Source organism: Phyllosticta citriasiana (assembly GCF_038021145.1).
Source record: "Phyllosticta citriasiana strain CBS 120426 chromosome Unknown IWZ02scaffold_1, whole genome shotgun sequence".
In the NCBI taxonomy this organism is placed as follows: Eukaryota; Fungi; Ascomycota; class Dothideomycetes; order Botryosphaeriales; family Phyllostictaceae; genus Phyllosticta; species Phyllosticta citriasiana.
Window position 1 is genome coordinate 1,051,468 of NW_027117278.1, and position 16,835 is coordinate 1,068,302.

Sequence of the window (16,835 nt, forward strand, 5' to 3'; positions counted from 1 at the left end):
CAGGGTGCGAAGCTGGGGCGGGGGTGAGCTGGGTAAAGTCGATATCGCAAGACGACGGGCGGGTCCGCCGGTGCGAGGGTGCGATGGAGAGAGAGTCTTGTTGTCGAAGGGGAACAGAGTCGCAAAGAGCAAGAGAGGGCGCTCGGAAGGTGTGGTCAGTCGTGCGGGCGGCCAACGGTGCAGCAGTTTAGTGGTTGGTAGGAGCGAGAGGGCTGATCCAATCAGGAGCACCAAAGGGCGCTAGGAGAGAGATGGATGGCGTTGCACGGGCGCCAAAAGAGTGACGGGTCCCAGGAACTGGACACGAAAGGTAGAGTTCAGGTTGTTTTTGATTTTTTTTAGACTGACTCGGCCTCGTCCGGTCCTGCCACGCTCCGGTGCCTGTCTCATCGTCGTCTCGCGCTGCGCCACCCAAATACCTATGCTTGGGTCAAGCTCGAGTTCCTCCCCGCTCCAGCCATAGCGCTCCAGCCACACCTTCGCCGCCACACTGACACCGAGCAGCGCGCGCAGCGCATCATAGACAATTTCGTCCAACCCAACCCAGCCCGCCATCGTCAATACAACCACGTCTGCAACCGCTCCATCCGCTCCAATCGGCCTTGCCAACTTCCGCTCTTCGGGCTCTTCATTGTGCTCGTATCCGCCCAGCCTCCTTGATCACCTGCGATTCTCCTCAACCACCCCGCTGCCTTGCCCGCCATGACCCGCGCCGCCACTTGGATTAAGATGCTTGCTGCGTATGTCCAGCGATCCCGTGACTTCTCAACCATATTAACTTCGATTCACCAGAGGCGTCGGCCTGTGTGTCGGCGGTCCGGCCTTGACGTACTGGGTGATGCCTTCCGAGGATGAGCTTTTCAAGGTACGTATGTTTGGTTTTTTCTTTTCTTTTCTTTCTTTTTTTTTTTCCCCCTTCTTGTCCACTTCCGTTGATCATGTCTTCTGTCGACCTTGATCTTTTCGCCCTCTGAGTCCTTGGCTCTATCATCTTAAGAACTTGTTTTCATTGCCAAAGCTCGCCTTGAGAGGACCAGTCTGACTTTCGCCACAGAGATATAACCCCGAGCTGCAGAAGCGGTCTCTCGAAAAGCGCGAAATGAGAGAGCAAGAGTTCGACAACTTTGTCAACAAGTTGAAGGACTGGTCCAAATCCGACAAGCCCAGTAGGTCCAATCACATTTGCGGTTCCGAAATTCACTAACGTAGGCTCTGCAGTCTGGGAAGCAGCCTCCGAAATCAACGCCCAACGCGTTCAGGAGCAACGCCAGAAGATTCTCGACGACAAGAAGAGCTTGGCTGCTGAGGTCGAGCAGCGTCGGCGCGAAATGCAGGAGTCTACCGGCGAGGGCCCCAAATCATGAAATTGAATTTGCACCAACGCTCTGCGAAAGTCTTCCTTCTTGCATTACGCCGTGACTTCATCAATACAATCGCGCTCGCTTTGTTCATTTCTTCTTGGAGTATGGCGCGAACAGTATTGGTGTACATCTTCGAATCATTCAAATGTCAACCGCGTAACCCCGGTCTTTCTTCTCAAGTACCATCAGATTCAGACGGCGTACCTGCATCAAACGCGTCCCACCTTCGGAGCCGTCTTGTCTCGTGGAAACCCCTCCAGAGGTTCGCACTGGAGTCAACGGGTAATACGTCGCGTGCTGAAGGAGCCTGAACACACGATCAGCGTAGGAAGTCTGATTAAGGGGTTGACGAATGCTTCAAGCACTCCTAACTGCCTGACTGATCAGAAGGCAGCGCCCAGCACGTTGCGATCAAGTTCCAATTTCCCCTTCCAGCCAGATCCGGTTTCCTGCTCGCGGGTCACACAACGCCATGCCGGCACCCGCAGGTCATCTTTTGGTACCACCACCACAATCCAGCTTATCAACCAGCCAGCTCTGCACCTATTTTGCAGGCCAAGCCCGCGACTGCTGGAGCTCGTGACCAATTGCCACCAGCCTCGACGCTGACGCCCATGATCCGTCCTTATATACGAGCTGCCGACCCCTCACCATGACCTCAGCTCTCCTAAAAACATCGGAACAGCGCATTGCGTTTCGCGAAGCCGCGGACTTTCGCCGCCTTGTAATTTTCAGGAGTAAAACACCACACGGTCAATGTCTTCGGTCGAGGAGGCTTCGTCGCTCGCACGCCTTCGCGACGGCTATCCATCTCTCGCCGCGCACATTGCAGCTTCGAGTCACCGAAGCTCCCCCAACAGAGCAAATGATGTCTCCGGAGCATCCGATGCATTCATTTTTCGCAAATTTGACCGCTTAAGCGCGCGAAACCTTCTCATACTGGAGAAATGGGGTTTTGAACTCGAGGAAGAATTGGACAAGCTGGATCGCATGACGCGCGAAGGGTGGGCTTGGGACGGACGGGTGAGTGGAAGTGGCAAGGGGGAGGGTGGTGGTGTGGAGATGCGAAAAAAGGAGATACTTGGTGAGCTGGAGCTGTGGATTGGAAAATACCGTGAGTGGATTTCAAATTGTTTGTTCTGTGGCCCCGGAGACCGGTTGTCGCTACGGCTGTATCTATGGCCCGTCATTCAACGCCGCAGCGAAAACTGGGGAACGCGACTTTGGCACAACAATGGCATCCATGGAACTGCTATGGCTCTTGACGTCCACCACGAGGCTAGAACTTTGGTGCTAATACAGATCAGAGCAAGCTCTTTACAACCAGTCTCTTGTCGCAGCACTCCCGACACCCACCCCTTCGGCACTCTCATCTCTCCGCCGCTGGTTCTCGGGTGAGACGGTCATAAGTGCAACGGATGGGCCCACAAATGGGACGACGAATGGCACTCACGTACTCGCTCGACCGCTGCTCGATGGCTCTGCACGCTATAAGTACGACAACGAAGCCGATCTCATTGCGCTGCGACCGTCAGGCAATTCCACCAGAACCGCCTCGGACGTATCTGACAAAGCCATCGTGCCTGTACCGCGCTTCTTAAAAGACAACTGGCCCAATCGACGTAAATCTCTTCCTTTTGCCCTGACCGGGCTGCCTCCATCAACTCCAGTCGACTCACCCGTCAACCCTGCGGACAAAACCGGGACGCGCAACTCATGGTCACTTGCCCCTCTCACCTTGCGGACAGCTGCATTGTACACGAATGGTTCCGCCTCCGCTCCCGGCTCAAGATCAAATGGTCATGGAGCGTTCGGCGCTGACCGTACGTCTTCTTGGCCGACCGCTCTGGCATCGACACTCGTGTTCCTCGTCATCGGCTCCGCAACTGGATTTTACATGTCGCATGCTCATTCTCTTTCTACTTCGCAAGCGCGCGGAGCGGAGGGAGTTTTGTCTTTGACAGCTCTGTTCGCCATAAGCGTGGGTGCTTTGACCAATGCGAGGCGTGGCGAGGTATTGGTGGCAACGGGCTTGTATGCCGCCGTTTTGGGCGGCTTCTTCGTTTGGGGCGCGCTAAAGAGCATGGGCGAGGGCACATGTGAGGTCTGAAGTGGCTACAGGCTATGCGAAATTCGGTCTCGCGTGGAATGGCGGTTTCGATTTCGGGTACGGTGAATCTATGCGAAAGTCTGTTTTTCAGTCCGTCTCAAGTTTGCGAGGGATGGCCTGGGTGTCGTTTTGCTGTGGTGTCGTTTGTCATGAACTATCGCATCCATGCCCATGACCAAAACGCATGTCGACAGATGATGTCTAGCGTAGAATAAGCACGAATGCCATCAGCGGTTAAAGGTAGGTGGGATTGAAGCGTTTGGGCTACAGCGGCGGGGGAACGATTGTCCGCTAGGTGTTTGAGCTTGGCTTCCAACATGAAGTGGCTAGCCTCCTCCCCCACCTCAGACACTCGTTGAACGATGGGAATCCCTGCTCTTTCCATGACATCTGTTGCAGCCCATCGGCATTTAGCTCTCTGGTCGAGTTGCAAGCTCCCACTCAGCTCAGCATGGAATCTTCACCGCAATGCCTCGCTTTTCCTCTTACCGTACTGTCATCCTCGCCGTGGCGGCTACGATTCTGCTGTTCAAGGGCTTGAGCACGCTTCTTTTGGCGTCTTCCGGAATCGTCGTTGCAAGCGAACAACCCGTCGGCGCGAAGCAAAAACCACTCAAATCAAGGCCTGCCCCTGAGCCTCCTTACATCGGCTTTGGGACGTGGAATCTGGATGAGGAGTCCGACGACCCGAGCCTCCTGAATGCAAGCGAAGCCGTTGCTTTTGCTATCCACGCTGGATACCGCCACATCGACTGTGCGCCGATCTATGGCAACGAAAGAGCGGTCGGTCGAGGCATCGCCGAAGGCCTCAAGAGGGCTCGCATTAACCGAGAACACCTTTGGGTGACGAGCAAGTTGTGGAACGACCGCCATGGCGACGACGATACCGTAGCGAAGGCGTTGGAGAGTACGCTGGATGATCTCGATTTGGACTATGTGGACCTGTACTTGCTGCATTGGCCGGTGAATGACCGCGGAGCATTCGATTTCGTTGAAGTACGCGAGCTGAACCTGCTGTGATCGTCATTGCGCTAACAGGTCGATCAGACGTGGAAGTCGATGGAGAAGCTCGTTGAACAGGGCAAAGTCAAACACATTGGCGTTTCCAACTTTTCCCCCAAGCAGCTTCGCAAACTCTTCAAGGCGGCCACCATCAAGCCCGCTGTCCATCAGATGGAGATACACCCCTACTTGCAGCAGCCCGAATGGATCATCTACCACAAGACGCACAACATGCATGTAACGGCATACTCGCCGTTTGCGAACACAAATCCGGTGTATCACGGACGCTCCCGGAGGCCTACACCGCCGCTGATGGAGAATCCGGACATTGTTCGCATAGGCGAGTTGCGTCATTGTACGCCGGCGCAAGTGGCAATCGCCTGGGCAAATACGCGAGGTACCAGCGTCATTTCGAAGAGCCGTCACGAGCAGTGGATTCGGGACAATCTCGACGCTGGACGGTGCCGTCTGCTCGACAAGGACATGCGCAAGATTGATGATGACATCTCCAGCATGTATATGACGCGGTTCAACAACCCGAGCAAGAACTGGGGCGTAAAGCTGTTTGAAGGTCTCGACGATGCGTAGCGGATTCGACTCGGAGCTGTTTGACGAATCAAGACGAGTGTTTTTCGGAGTTGTAGGGGTTTGCAACCACAGGGATTCAGGGCATTGTCAGCTTTTACAAGTTGCCGTCCCACACTGCCTTTCATCAGTCAGCTGATGCGGTCCATCTTTGGAAGGCCACGCGAATGATGGATACGGCGGACCGCAACAGCCCCTTTCTGTCGGCGTAGGGAGATCAGCCAATCTTGAAATATAATCGACTAGAAGAGGAAATTCGCGATGCTGCTCTCCGCCCTGTGAACAGCCCAGCGACGACATGACGCCATACTGACCAATAGCCGCCGGGCGCATCGGCATCTCCTATCGAAATATCCGTAGGGCAGCGCCAAAAGTGGTGGGCAGACCAACTGAATGGAGCCCAAGGGGATTGACGACATGGGTTTGTGAGGCTTTCATTTCACAGCGGAGGTTGCTCGGCGCCTCTCTCCAAGTCGACATTGCGGTCGTGCAGCACCACATCCACCATCTAAGCTTTCTATGTCTTGGACGTCCTCCACGTTTCTGTTAGGGTGCTCGCTGATGATCCCGTGCCCATTCAGGCTGTCCCGTTCCTTGTTTCCTGTCAATAGCAGGCTGGCGTTGTCAACACCGCTCATGGAAGTTGACGCGCCCGGATGCATGTTGGTACGAGCACAGCCTTGCCCTGAGCTTTGATACCTGCTCGATCCCTCGACTCACGACAGTAGTGGCACAGCTCCTCGCCGCCAAAATGGACCGAGGGCTGCTCTCTGCTTTGCGCTTACCGGGCTTTGACGGCTACCTTCGAGATGAGAGAGCCGCTTGCTGACAGCTGCGTTGATGCGGCATGAAGGTGAAAGAGAGAATGACAAGTCTTGGAAATTGTTGCGCTTCATTCAATCAAACTAAACTTCCAGTGCAGCAGTGGAGCAAAGAGCCATCACCATGCAAAGAAATGAAGCCAGAACGCGGACATGACCCGTTATGTCCTGCCGACTGCGTCACCGCTAACCAACTTCTGGGCGTCCGGAGGGGTGCCTCCCCGGCCTGTTCGTACAGCTAACCCCCGTGCGGCTGGTAGATCTGGACTCAATCAGGAAATGGCCTAACCGGCACGCACGTTGCCGCCATCCGGTCAGTCCCCCTTTACGGACTGTGCACGCTTCTCCATGTCTTCTTCCAGTGAAGCCGGTGATTCAGCGCTAACTGTGATTGGAAGGGTTCCTGAAGAGCCTCATTTTTGTTGCTGTCTCTGTCGCCGGAACATGATCATCACGAGCACCGTGGGGGGAAATAGGAGTACGGGTTGACGGCGAGTCAATTGAGTATAAGAATCTGCGTCTGGTTCAGTTTGGGAGTTTCCTTCTTCACTCAACCACCGAGCCACTTCTCCAACTACAGCCTTTCAGCTTCAGTCACTCTTTACAGTCGCTCTTGAAGTCATTCGTTCCGACGACATCACAACCGTCTCAACCCAACTAAATCTATCAAAATGCGTTTCTCTTTCGCCTCCGCCTTTGCTCTTTCGAGCCTTTTCCTCGGCGCCCTCGCCGCCCCCGCTGGTGACCTGACCAACCCCACCAGCCTGGTCCAGTCTGCCGCTGGCTCCCTCACCCAGGGCCAGACCACCACGACCAAGAACACCACGGTCTCCCAGGGCTCCGACAAGACCGTCTTCTCTTACATTGAGACTGTCTACTCCAACGTCCAGGAGCACACTGGCGCCATCAACAAGACCATCTCTGGCTACAACGCCGACACCGCTTCCGACTCTGAGAAGAAGAACGTCATCACCGTTGTCAAGACCGAAGTCAAGTCCATCGTCTCCATCCTCGTCCAGGCCTCCGTCGAGATCGGCAAGATTGGCATCTCCGCCAACGTTGACGTCTCCGGTGTCGTCTCCCTCGTCGTCAAGCTCCTCGTCGAGATCATCTCCACCCTCCTGAACGTTGTCTCCGTCCTTGGCACGAGTAAGCTTTCCCTCGGATCACTCAAAATACAGAACGATGCTAACCCACGAAACAGCCATCAACGACCTCCTCGGCAACGTCCTGACCCTCCTCGTCCACGCCGTCACCCAGCTCCTGTCTGCACTTGTCCCCATTGTTGGCGACGTTGTCAAGACCGTCTTCTCCATCGTCTCTGGCCTCATCCCCGCTGTTGGTGACGTCCTCGTCGGCCTTGGTGAGCTCCTCCAGGGCGAGGGCCTCCTCGACGAACTCCTCTAAATGCACTTTACCGATGGTAAAGTGTATTTAAACCCAGCAACAACAACAAGCAACGCAAAATACCCACTTCGATTCTTGTTTTTCTAGAGAGCAGTGAGATGGTACGGAAATAGAGTGAGCGGTAGTCGGTTCGGTCAAAGAAAAGCAGGACGCCAGGGGAGGAGCAGCAGCAGCACTTGGGTGGCACATTTGGAGGAGTGAAGGGAAACGATGAACCGGGAGCGGCGGCGCCAGGAGTTGGGAAGGTTGGCGGGCTGTGAGAAAGCGCTGCGGGTGGTCTCTGTCTTTTTTTTTTTTAATTTTTAATCCTCTAATCGGCAGGCTACTTCCTATGCTCGCAAGGCTCCTCCAAGAATACTCTTTGAACCCGCTCGGTATTCGTCCGGTTAGAGAATTTGAATTATTGTCCGATACTTTGACCCTCTTGTGAACCCAGTGAATGAAACGAAATCCTCGCATCTTCAGATCTCGCACACACGGGGACCAAGAAGAAGAAGAAGAAGAAGAAGACAACAGCAACAATCGCCCTCAAAAGTTTTTCCATCGAGTCAAACCCACGGCACGACGGCGGCAGTCGTCGCAACAAACAACACACAAATCGATTAGCAGCAGCATCATCATCATCATCATCATCGACGTCGGGGTCGAAGGAATTCATTCATGCATGCACGACATCGCCCCTATCAGGACGACAACGGCGGCACTGGGGCCCCTCGCTCGCTAATGACGGGACGCCGTTTCATCTGGCCGCCATCGCCTATCTGCACTCTTCATTAAACGGTGCGGGGCCGGCAGGTGAGGTGTCAAAGCGGCGGCGTCGTTTGATTGCTCGAGAAGTTGTCTTGCTCGGGTGCTTGCGGTGCATGGTGGTGGTGGTGGTGGTGGTGGCTTTGAGTCGTGGGGGGGTAAAGGGAAAGGGGAGGAGGTAAATTGTGAGGGGGAAAAGAAATCGTGTTCGTGCGGTTCCATCAGATTCCGATGCTTGGTGGGATGTTTGTGGAAAGTGCAGCAGTGGGGTTCTTGAATGCCAGAAAATCGGGGATTCCGGAGTTGATGTGTTTGCTTATAGTGACTGAAGATTTCTGCTGAGGACGTAAGGTGTGTGTACCTCAAAGTTACAGCAGTCAAAGCTTGAAGGCACTGAGAGTACTTAGGGACCCAGGGGAGAAAGGTGTGCAGCGATTTGTTGTCCAAGTTCATCTCGTCACAAGACAAAGTAGACCGGTTCCTAGACGCACTAGCTTTCAGAGACCGCAAGAAATCCGAGCAGACTGGTCGTATCTCTGGTCGTTCCTTGAACGGGGATCCAAAAGATCGACCTACTGATCAATATTGAACCATGGTTCAGTTGAGCCCCTGGACACGGTCGTCTAGAGTGATCACTGATATCTCATGAGAGCGTCAACAAGAAGAGAATCTTTCAAATGACTTTTTTCCCGCGGAGGTCTGAGAGAACGGTACTGGTGGATGGTAATTTTGGTCATTCAACTTCGATGTAGTCGCAATGGGAAGCGTTCGCAAATGCAGGCGCAGTCTATTTTTCCACGGTACAGACATGTCCTGCTCTTTTATTGCCGCACCACATTGCCTTTGCTTTCACTTTTCTTGGGCAGTCTGTCAACGAGCACATGCCAAAGGTTGGTTGAGAGTTGTTGATGAAAAAGTTGGCGCGGTCCGGGTGCAGCCTATCTTCGCAGAGCAGCAGAGGATTGTACGAGGAAAGGTAGCTATTACGTTTTGCCATGCAAGATGTAAAGGCAATCGACCGTGGCAAGCCTCGAACAGCCGTTCTGAGATGGAAGTCAGCAGTCAAGCTAACCGGACAATCGCGTTAGGTCGTCAGCGGGGCGCCACCCCGCATACGTCATCAAGGTTCATAAGTATAAGCGACTGCCTGTCCCACAGCTGAACCTAAACAACATTTCCAGCTTCTACAGACGTACGGCCAGACCAACCTATCCACGAACCAAGTTCTTTTACCTTCAGCGACTCACTTGAGACTGCAAACATGCCCATCATTCCCAACGAGCACAGCGGTGAGCGTAAGTACTGTTCCGTGCGTTGCCGGCGCTGTCGCCTAAACACGTCCTGCTATGATGGGTTCCTCATCCAAGGCGATTTGTAGCAAAAAAAAGTAGCTGATGCGCCTCGACATGCAGACATCACCGAGCAGATTGCCAAAGACGCCGAGAGCAAGGCCCAAGAGCAACACCAGCACTCTCATCACCACCACCACAACCAAGGCGGTGCTCAAGTCAAGGCGACGGTAGCAGACCTGACTGCTGCTCCGGTACGTGTCGAGCGCAGGAGTGGGGTGTTCAGGTTGGCACATGCAGGTCTATGCTGATGACGTAACAGGGTCCTGTCATCTCAGAGGATATTGGCAAGCCGGCGACTAAGGAGGAGTTGAAGGCGAGGGCGGAAGAGTTGAACAAGGGCCATGGTTCTTAGACGACGGATAGCCATGAGTGAACGACGATACGGCTTTCTTCCTTTTCCTTGAACAACGGCTATTTCTGTTCCGATGGGTAGATTGATGAAACTGAAGCTTGGGCGATGAGATTGTAGCAGCTTAATGCAAAGATGATGTGCAGACAAGCCACCTTTCTGCAAAGCATGTGCCAAGGCGGTCGTTTTCTCGGAGCCAACGGCTCACGCATCGAGGTGTATTCGAGTCGTAGAAGCGCCGTATCGGAGATGGCGATGGTCTGAGTGAAGGGATGTCCGACGCAAAGATGAGCAGTCAAAAAGCGACAACTCAACGACTCTGATAATGACTTCTGGTCGTGAAACGTGATTTGTCTGCGCGAAGGGTGAACCCCAGACGGGATGCCCAGACCCCCCGCAAAAGTGGATGCCGCTCGTACCTCACCGCTCTCACCCTGACTGAGAGCAACAGGGGTCAAGCAAACATCAACCGACAAACAGCTCCATTTCCACCATCGACGCGATATCCCATTAGTCGCTCGGGTATAGTTGATCTTGGACCGGCATAATTCATGGTTCCTGCGCCACAGCTACCGCCAGATTCTCTGCCGACGTTGAGCATGGCGGCAGACACCGGCGGCCTGGAGATATCGGCGCGGGACCTTCGACTCGAGCAGGCCTTTTACGGAACCATCATCCACTCCGTGTCGCCTCAAGAAGTTCAAATCCTGGAGAAGGGATTGCTGCTGATCGGGCCGGATGGCAAGATTTCGCTGTTTCGCGAGCATGTCGAAAGAAGCCAGGTTGCAGGGTTGCTTGCTCACTACAGCTCCGGCGCTGGCAGCCTGAGGGTGCGGTACTTGGAGAGAGGGCAATTCTTGATTCCGGTAAGGGAGAATTCGAGTTTTGTGTTGTTTACTGGCAATTGACGCGAATTTGCCAGGGCTTTATCGACACGCACAGCCACGCGCCGCAGTGGACGCAACGTGGCACAGGACGTGGAAAGTTGCTGCTCGACTGGCTCAACGAAATCACGTTTCCGCATGAGGCCAAATTTGCAGATGCGTCCTATGCCCACAAGACGTACTCTTTTTGCGTCGACGGGTTCCTCAAGCAAGGCATCACGACGGCGACGTACTACGGCAGCTTGCATGGCGAGGCAACCAAGATCCTGGCCGAGCTTTGCTTGGAAAAGGGGCAGCGCGCCCTCGTGGGCAAGTGCAACATGAACCAAAACTCGCCCAACTTCTGCATCGACAGCAGCGCTGCGGACTCGCTGACAGCGACTGAAGACTTCATCGCCCACGTGCGCAAGCTGGACCCAGAGGCGAAGATGGTGACGCCAGTCATCACCCCTCGCTTTGCCATCTCCTGCGACCGCGAGCTGCTTACGGGGTTGGGCAAGATCGCGCAAGCAAACCCGGACCTGCCTATCCAGACGCACTTTGATGAGGCCGAGGACGAAATCGCGCTGACCAAGACGCTGTACCACGAGTTCAGCAACGAAGCGGACCTGTATGCGCACTACAACCTCCTCACGTCGCGCACCATCCTAGCGCACTGCATCTACCTGGAAGAGTACGAGCTAGACCAGATCCAGCAGCGCGGCTGTGGCGTTGCACACTGTCCCATCTCCAACACGACCATTGGAGGTTTCATGGCGGCGCCGATCCGCGAGTACCTGCGGCGCGGCCTCAACGTCGGCCTGGGTACCGACAGCGGCGGCGGCTTCAGTTCGTCCATCCTCGACGCCATGCGCCAGGCGTTCATCGTCTCCAAGGCGCGCGAGGTGGCCACGGATGGTGCAGACGAGGCTCTCTCGCTCAATGAGACTTTTTACCTGGCAACGCTGGGCGGAGCCAAGGTTTGCGGGTTGAGCGACAAGGTGGGCAACTTTGCAGAGGGCAAGGAGTTTGATGCGCTCGAGGTGCATACGATGGGAGCTGACGCCGGAGTCATTGCCCCTGTCGAGGAGGACGATGGTCTTGATGTCATCTTCGAGAAGTTCTTGATGACTGGGGATGACCGGAACATCCAAAAAGTATACGTGAGGGGGCGCAGCGTCAAGGTGTAAGGAGTGCGGTAGAAGCTATCACGACGCTATTTTCAGACCGACTTGGATTCGTGACGCGTCTCAGTTGGAGCCTCGAGTCGGAGCGAGTGGTGAGTAGGTAGAGTTGGCAGAGGCACGTGATAAAGGGGCTGTGTATGTAGCAAAGTAGTCGGAGGCCAGCTGTGCCAGGGAGTGACATAAGCAGGAAGGTAAACAAGAATTCTGCAGCTGCGCCACAACCAAGACGAGACGGAAATTGTCGCTGTGGCGGTAGATCTGCATGTTCGGTTCCGCATTCCGGTTTCATTGAGATGGGCCCAATCTAGCAATCCGTGTCGCTGAGCCCCGAGCCCCAGTAGTTTCAGGCGCCCTCCATGTAGTCAGTCGCCCATCCTTATCACCCCAAGTTCTCTGCGCCGCTCGCTTTCGCCATCCACCTCCAGTCGAATAGTTGTCTGTGCTACCAGAGCCCCCTCGTTTGCCTCTTCCGACCCTTAACCACCAAGCGAGTCAATCGTCCCTGAATCCAACCATTGTCCTTGCGGCCCCGCGCTCCACCTCCTCATTCATTGATTAACCAGCTTCGCGCGTGTCGCATCGGCGGCCCTCGCAACGTTCCAAAATGGTACCTCCGCTTATGCCCATAGGGCGTCGCGATATTGCCTCCACTGTCGATGCCGCAAAGAGTTCCTTCAGCTCCTGGGACAAGTGCATGGCAAAGACCTACTGCAAGTAAGCAGCATTCGCGACCCTCCCTCTGACGGATTTTTGACAGTCAACCTAGATGGCCTGTCATTGTCGTAATCGTCGTGGCATCACTCATCGCATTGTCCCTCCTCTGGTGCTGTTTCCGCTGTTTGTGTTGCGGTGCGCAATGTTGCTGTGGTTGCTTCAGGTGTTGCAACGCATGCTGCCCCAGTCCACGAAAGGGCCATCGCCGCGTCGAGTCGCCCCCGCCTCAGGCGTTCCCAGTCAACCAGCCGTACCAGGCCCATCCGCCTATGTACTCTGGCCCAGGATGGCAGCAGAGCAATGTACCACAGTTTGCGACGTTTGACGTCTCCAAGGACGGGAAAGTGAATGACGACGCCCTCCCGGCCATGCCCAGCTGGGATACTGCCAAGGAAACAAAAGTCGAGGTTGAGGAAACACCCTCTCCGGAACACCGGAGCGACCTGGAAATGGATCGTTTGGATTGCAATGGGCGGTCTCCTGTTGGCGGCAGCAATCCGAACAGCCCCATGCTCCCCAACCAACAAGGCACGCCAGGAGCGAACAATTGGCACAACAACCGCCATCAAGATGCTGGCGTCTTCCAGGATGGCCAAAACTCGCCCTATGGCGGCCAGAACAACTCTTACTATGGCCAATCGCAAGGCGCTTACGGCGGCGCCGCACCCCACTCATTCCCGCAAGAACAACAACCATACCACTACGCTGATGGTTATGGGCAGTACTACGATTCCGCACAAGCCGCCCCCTACCACAACGTCAACCGCGGGTACCCAGCAGCACCAGCCCCCGCATACAGTGCGCCTTCTCCATCAAACTACAGCGAGAACCCCTACGCTCCCCCTGCTCGGTCGAGTCCAGTCCACGCCCACCAACAGTCCGACCCATATCAGAGAGCGCCGTCAGCACCATATCAGCGGCAAATGAATCACAGCCCGATACCACGCAATCAGTCGGCAAGCCCATACCAGGCATTCAACCCCAGCCAAAGTCCCGCACCGATGCCTGCGCCTCTCCGCGCCGGCCAACAGGGCGGTGGTCTGGGAGGATTCAGAGAAGTCTGAGAGCCGTAATCGAATGGCGAAATTCATCTAGTTTTTTCTCGGTTCATTTGGCGTGAGGGTTTTGGAATTTCGACCAATTGGCAACATGCCCTCATCTTTCTTGCTCCATTCCCTCCTCTACATCGCTGTACATGTTTTGTATCACACGATTTCATCGGGATGATCAGCATTGCTTACGAGCATGTCATCTGTCCTTCCAGTCCTGCGATACCCGCGAGTTGCTTCTTTCCCTGGACGATCCGCACTTCATTCTGTTCTCAAATTTCCTCAGATTCCTAGTACGAAGCGCTCATCAGCTCCCCGTACCCCTCGTGTTCGGGACTGGCAAAACTGCATCCTCTCATCTGCCAAGGGAATATTAAGGTTCGCACGGCACCCGGCAACGTGGACAGGACATTGAGCACACCGGCGGCAAGCATGGCTGCGCACTTTTTCCCCCGCCTACTCCGTTGATATCCTCCCAGCCACACTCTGTTGCTCCGCCGCTTAGCAGCATAGCATAGCCCCACCGAACCCCGCCATCTGGCTCTCCGCTTCACTTTATTCAGCCACCGCTTTCAGCGCTTAGGCGTTACTTTGCTTTGTCCTATCATCATCTTCTCCGGCCCTTTTCCTTCTTCCGATTCATCGTCTTCCTTTACTTTTTTTTTTTTTTTTTTTTGGCGCCGGAAGTGGCTTGGTTTGGTTTGAGCTTGGCCTCGACGCGGGGCATGTCGACCGGCCGTTACTCTGATTGGAGACGTCTTTGACACGCCAATGTTTCTTCGGCGGGCGGGTGCGTCGTCCCGCATCCTGGCATGTCTTATCTGCGTTCGTGGCGCGCGCTTGTGGGTCGATTCGCCTTGTTTCAGTCGATCGAGCAGGCGCTGCTGTGCGTTGAGTGGTTTACCGCGTCGCTTGCCAGTGTGGCTGTGGTTGTAAATACTTGGTGGTGGTGGTGGTGGTGATGGTGGTAAGAGCTGGGATGTGATGGTGATGGGGACGCAAGAGGTACTGTAGCGTACGGTGAGGGGTCTGATCTGTCAGATGGCAAGGTCATGAATGGGATTGACTTCAGAGTGCTAAGACCATGTCATGCAGGTGTTTCCCGTGTTGCCCCTTGGCACATAAAAACCTACGCACGTTACCGCGGCGACGCTTGTTTTGTCCACTCTGGCTGCTGTCTCATGGTGTACGTCAAGCTCGAAGTAAACGCGCCCATCTTCTTCACATGGGCTAGTCCTCACAACGCTTCCTTCCCTTGGTCTGCCTGCGTTGCCGTGCTGTCACACTGCACCATTCTTCCTGCTTTTTACCTCTCACAGCGCATGCATCCATCCGCGAGTTGACACCCGCATCAAGCGCAGTGACTTCCTTGGCTTTACTCGCATGCAGGTGGGTAGTAAAGAAGATGTGCATTAGGCAAGAGTTCTGTCGTCTGCCATCCCTGAGTTGGACACGGTAGTTGAAAGCCAGAAGGAAGAAAAAAATAACCAAGGTCATTATAGAATAGGAAAAAGGACAACATAAACCGTCAATCCTCTGTCCGCCATGAAATGCGACCACCAAGAAGCATGCAATGAGCAAACCAGCCAGATACACGTCGGTCTCTTACATCCATCCCACAACAAACTCTGATACCTTCGCTTCGTCCATTCTCTGCATCATCGCCTCGGGATTCATAAATCGCCGCAACGCTTCTGAGCCGCTCTTCTTGCTTACTCGCTCGCTCGCTCAATCAATCAATCGGGTCTCTCACTCACGAATCCGTCGGCTTCCAGCTGCTCTCCTTGGCCCACTTGGAGCCCTCCAAAATGCTGCCCGCACTGCTAACCATGTAGTCACGGCCCTTGATAGCCCAGACCATGAAGCTGGGCAGCTTCCAGCCAAAGACGGCGCCGACGCCCTTGGACTGGCCGACGGGGACGAGCTGCGTCTCCTTGAGGTTGGGGGTGAAGGTGCGGTCGGGGCCGGCAGGAGGAGCGGCGTCGGGCTTGTCGGGCGAGAAGGCGGCCAGGTCGCGCGCCAGGTTGGTCATGGCGACGGGGACGGCGTCGTAGATGTCCATGATGCCGCCGCGCGTGTAGGACCCGACGTCGCCGAGGGCGAAGACGCGCGGGCCGGCGCCGTCGACGCGCAGCGTCTGCGTGTTGGTGGTGAGGTAGCCGCGCTCGGTGAGCAGGCGCGCCGGCACGAACGCCGTGTTGGGCTTGACGCCCGTGGCCGCGATGTAGACGTCGACGAGCTGCGTCTCGCCGTTGGACAGGCTGACGCTGGTCTGGCCGTCGGCGGCGGGCGTGGCCGACTCGACGCGGACATTCTTCTTGACGTCGACGCCCACCTTTGCCAGGAAGAGCTCGGCCTTGGAGGCCAGCGCCGGCCGCAGCGCCGGCAGCAGCTTGCTGTCGGCCGTCACGACCGTGATGGTGGCTTTGCGGTTCTTGGGCCCGCTGCTGAACCAGCCCGGCGACCCGTTCAGCAGCTCGCCCACCTCGCCCGCCGTCTCGACGCCCGCCGGCCCGCCGCCGGCAATCAGCACCGTTTGTGCAGAAGTCAGCTCCGTGCGGATCTTGCACAGCTCGCTCTTGGTCTCCTCGGCCGACGCGTGTAGCGAGAGCAGCGGCGTCGGCGTGCGCGTCCCCGTCGCCACGACCAGCGCGTGGTAAGGGAGGACCTGCTGCTGGCCGCCGGCCGTGTCGAGCGTCAGCGTGCGCGTCGTCGTGTCCCATGCCGTTGCCGTGCCCACGATGAAGGTGAAGTGCTTGCTGTCGTACTGCGCGAAGCCCGGCGCGATGGGGTACAGCACCTTGTCGTCCGGCATGAGCTGCGCCGACACGGCGGCGCGCGGCCCCGCGACGCGCCAGTAAAAGTCGGGCGAGTTGTTGATCAGGTAGACGTGGTATTGGTCCTTGTCGGCCAGCTTGGGCAGGATGTGCTTGAGCGTGTAGTGGGCGGCGCTCAGGCCGGCCCACGAGCCGCCGAGGACGACGATGTTGCGGACTTCGGTCGACATGGCGAGGATGGGCGGTTGGAGTCTGCCGGTGGGTCAATTGCAGAGATGAAGAGGAAAAGAAGTCGGGCGTGTCAAAGAGGATGAAGCAGCGAGGAAAGGGCGAGGAGGCTGGCGTGTAACTCGACGCTGTGTATCTTGGGACCGAGTGGGAAAAAGTTCCGCGCTTAGGCGCTGAGATTGGGATGGTGGGGATCCGGTAGGGGCTGCCATCTGCAGGGCGACAGATGCGGGGCGCCGCTTATGGGTGCGCGGGCGCCGCTGTCAGAAGTCGGTGCTTTCAT

The 16,835-nt window shown here is 55.9% G+C and overlaps 9 protein-coding genes across 9 annotated transcripts; 7 read left to right on the forward strand and 2 right to left on the reverse strand.

The window, feature by feature from the left end:
- The first annotated feature begins 296 nt into the window (after nucleotides 1-296).
- On the forward strand, nucleotides 297-1,741 carry IWZ02DRAFT_12353 (uncharacterized protein). Its single transcript, XM_066761498.1, has 4 exons — nucleotides 297-740; nucleotides 793-865; nucleotides 1,055-1,166; nucleotides 1,219-1,741. The coding sequence occupies exons 1-4, from the start codon at nucleotides 703-705 to the stop codon at nucleotides 1,362-1,364; spliced, it is 369 nt and encodes a 122-aa protein (XP_066626999.1). The 5' UTR covers nucleotides 297-702; the 3' UTR covers nucleotides 1,365-1,741.
- Nucleotides 1,742-3,801, forward strand: IWZ02DRAFT_12354 (uncharacterized protein). Its single transcript, XM_066761499.1, has 2 exons — nucleotides 1,742-2,475; nucleotides 2,669-3,801. Exons 1-2 carry the CDS (start codon nucleotides 2,118-2,120, stop codon nucleotides 3,469-3,471), a joined length of 1,161 nt encoding a protein of 386 aa, XP_066627000.1. The 5' UTR covers nucleotides 1,742-2,117; the 3' UTR covers nucleotides 3,472-3,801.
- A 1-nt stretch (nucleotide 3,802) lies between these two features.
- On the forward strand, nucleotides 3,803-5,181 carry IWZ02DRAFT_12388 (NADP-dependent oxidoreductase domain-containing protein). The gene is made up of 2 exons (XM_066761509.1): nucleotides 3,803-4,467; nucleotides 4,519-5,181. The coding sequence occupies exons 1-2, from the start codon at nucleotides 3,940-3,942 to the stop codon at nucleotides 5,059-5,061; spliced, it is 1,071 nt and encodes a 356-aa protein (XP_066627001.1). The 5' UTR covers nucleotides 3,803-3,939; the 3' UTR covers nucleotides 5,062-5,181.
- A 985-nt stretch (nucleotides 5,182-6,166) lies between these two features.
- Nucleotides 6,167-7,300, forward strand: IWZ02DRAFT_12357 (uncharacterized protein). The gene is made up of 2 exons (XM_066761500.1): nucleotides 6,167-7,028; nucleotides 7,084-7,300. Exons 1-2 carry the CDS (start codon nucleotides 6,551-6,553, stop codon nucleotides 7,284-7,286), a joined length of 681 nt encoding a protein of 226 aa, XP_066627002.1. The 5' UTR covers nucleotides 6,167-6,550; the 3' UTR covers nucleotides 7,287-7,300.
- Nucleotides 7,301-8,638: 1,338 nt separating this feature from the next.
- Nucleotides 8,639-10,011, forward strand: IWZ02DRAFT_12625 (uncharacterized protein). Its single transcript, XM_066761554.1, has 5 exons — nucleotides 8,639-9,009; nucleotides 9,122-9,158; nucleotides 9,215-9,328; nucleotides 9,446-9,576; nucleotides 9,645-10,011. The coding sequence occupies exons 1-5, from the start codon at nucleotides 8,791-8,793 to the stop codon at nucleotides 9,735-9,737; spliced, it is 594 nt and encodes a 197-aa protein (XP_066627003.1). The 5' UTR covers nucleotides 8,639-8,790; the 3' UTR covers nucleotides 9,738-10,011.
- A 322-nt stretch (nucleotides 10,012-10,333) lies between these two features.
- IWZ02DRAFT_368674 (uncharacterized protein) lies at nucleotides 10,334-11,787 on the forward strand (the record flags this gene model as incomplete). Its single annotated transcript, XM_066764391.1, has 2 exons — nucleotides 10,334-10,600; nucleotides 10,657-11,787. The coding sequence occupies 2 exons, from the start codon at nucleotides 10,334-10,336 to the stop codon at nucleotides 11,785-11,787; spliced, it is 1,398 nt and encodes a 465-aa protein (XP_066627004.1).
- A 371-nt stretch (nucleotides 11,788-12,158) lies between these two features.
- IWZ02DRAFT_12725 (uncharacterized protein) lies at nucleotides 12,159-13,653 on the forward strand. The gene is made up of 2 exons (XM_066761573.1): nucleotides 12,159-12,498; nucleotides 12,551-13,653. Exons 1-2 carry the CDS (start codon nucleotides 12,389-12,391, stop codon nucleotides 13,560-13,562), a joined length of 1,122 nt encoding a protein of 373 aa, XP_066627005.1. The 5' UTR covers nucleotides 12,159-12,388; the 3' UTR covers nucleotides 13,563-13,653.
- A 1,036-nt stretch (nucleotides 13,654-14,689) lies between these two features.
- IWZ02DRAFT_12743 (uncharacterized protein) lies at nucleotides 14,690-15,172 on the reverse strand. Its single transcript, XM_066761578.1, has one exon. The coding sequence runs from the start codon at nucleotides 15,042-15,044 to the stop codon at nucleotides 14,778-14,780; it is 267 nt and encodes an 88-aa protein (XP_066627006.1). The 5' UTR covers nucleotides 15,045-15,172; the 3' UTR covers nucleotides 14,690-14,777.
- IWZ02DRAFT_12706 (uncharacterized protein) lies at nucleotides 15,096-16,636 on the reverse strand. Its single transcript, XM_066761572.1, has one exon. It carries the CDS (start codon nucleotides 16,552-16,554, stop codon nucleotides 15,301-15,303), a length of 1,254 nt encoding a protein of 417 aa, XP_066627007.1. The 5' UTR covers nucleotides 16,555-16,636; the 3' UTR covers nucleotides 15,096-15,300.
- Between the last annotated feature and the right edge of the window lie 199 nt (nucleotides 16,637-16,835).

What these genes read in the sequence shown, in the direction of transcription:
- IWZ02DRAFT_12706 (XM_066761572.1), bottom strand. Translation starts at nt 16,554, where the DNA reads ATGTCGACCGAAGTCCGCAACATCGTCGTCCTCGGCGGCTCGTGGGCC.
- IWZ02DRAFT_12388 (XM_066761509.1), top strand. Translation starts at nt 3,940, where the DNA reads ATGCCTCGCTTTTCCTCTTACCGTACTGTCATCCTCGCCGTGGCGGCT. An exon ending in GAGCATTCGATTTCGTTGAA is followed by an intron (nt 4,468 to 4,518) that starts GTACGCGAGCTG and finishes CAGGTCGATCAG; the next exon opens with ACGTGGAAGTCGATGGAGAA.
- IWZ02DRAFT_12743 (XM_066761578.1), bottom strand. Translation starts at nt 15,044, where the DNA reads ATGACCTTGGTTATTTTTTTCTTCCTTCTGGCTTTCAACTACCGTGTC.
- IWZ02DRAFT_12357 (XM_066761500.1), top strand. Translation starts at nt 6,551, where the DNA reads ATGCGTTTCTCTTTCGCCTCCGCCTTTGCTCTTTCGAGCCTTTTCCTC. An exon ending in TGTCTCCGTCCTTGGCACGA is followed by an intron (nt 7,029 to 7,083) that starts GTAAGCTTTCCC and finishes CCCACGAAACAG; the next exon opens with CCATCAACGACCTCCTCGGC.
- IWZ02DRAFT_12625 (XM_066761554.1), top strand. Translation starts at nt 8,791, where the DNA reads ATGGGAAGCGTTCGCAAATGCAGGCGCAGTCTATTTTTCCACGGTACA. An exon ending in ACCCCGCATACGTCATCAAG is followed by an intron (nt 9,159 to 9,214) that starts GTTCATAAGTAT and finishes CAACATTTCCAG; the next exon opens with CTTCTACAGACGTACGGCCA. An exon ending in CAGACCTGACTGCTGCTCCG is followed by an intron (nt 9,577 to 9,644) that starts GTACGTGTCGAG and finishes ATGACGTAACAG; the next exon opens with GGTCCTGTCATCTCAGAGGA.
- IWZ02DRAFT_12353 (XM_066761498.1), top strand. Translation starts at nt 703, where the DNA reads ATGACCCGCGCCGCCACTTGGATTAAGATGCTTGCTGC. An exon ending in CCGAGGATGAGCTTTTCAAG is followed by an intron (nt 866 to 1,054) that starts GTACGTATGTTT and finishes CTTTCGCCACAG; the next exon opens with AGATATAACCCCGAGCTGCA. An exon ending in GTCCAAATCCGACAAGCCCA is followed by an intron (nt 1,167 to 1,218) that starts GTAGGTCCAATC and finishes TAGGCTCTGCAG; the next exon opens with TCTGGGAAGCAGCCTCCGAA.
- IWZ02DRAFT_12354 (XM_066761499.1), top strand. Translation starts at nt 2,118, where the DNA reads ATGTCTTCGGTCGAGGAGGCTTCGTCGCTCGCACGCCTTCGCGACGGC. An exon ending in GCTGTGGATTGGAAAATACC is followed by an intron (nt 2,476 to 2,668) that starts GTGAGTGGATTT and finishes AATACAGATCAG; the next exon opens with AGCAAGCTCTTTACAACCAG.
- IWZ02DRAFT_12725 (XM_066761573.1), top strand. Translation starts at nt 12,389, where the DNA reads ATGGTACCTCCGCTTATGCCCATAGGGCGTCGCGATATTGCCTCCACT. An exon ending in ATGGCAAAGACCTACTGCAA is followed by an intron (nt 12,499 to 12,550) that starts GTAAGCAGCATT and finishes CAGTCAACCTAG; the next exon opens with ATGGCCTGTCATTGTCGTAA.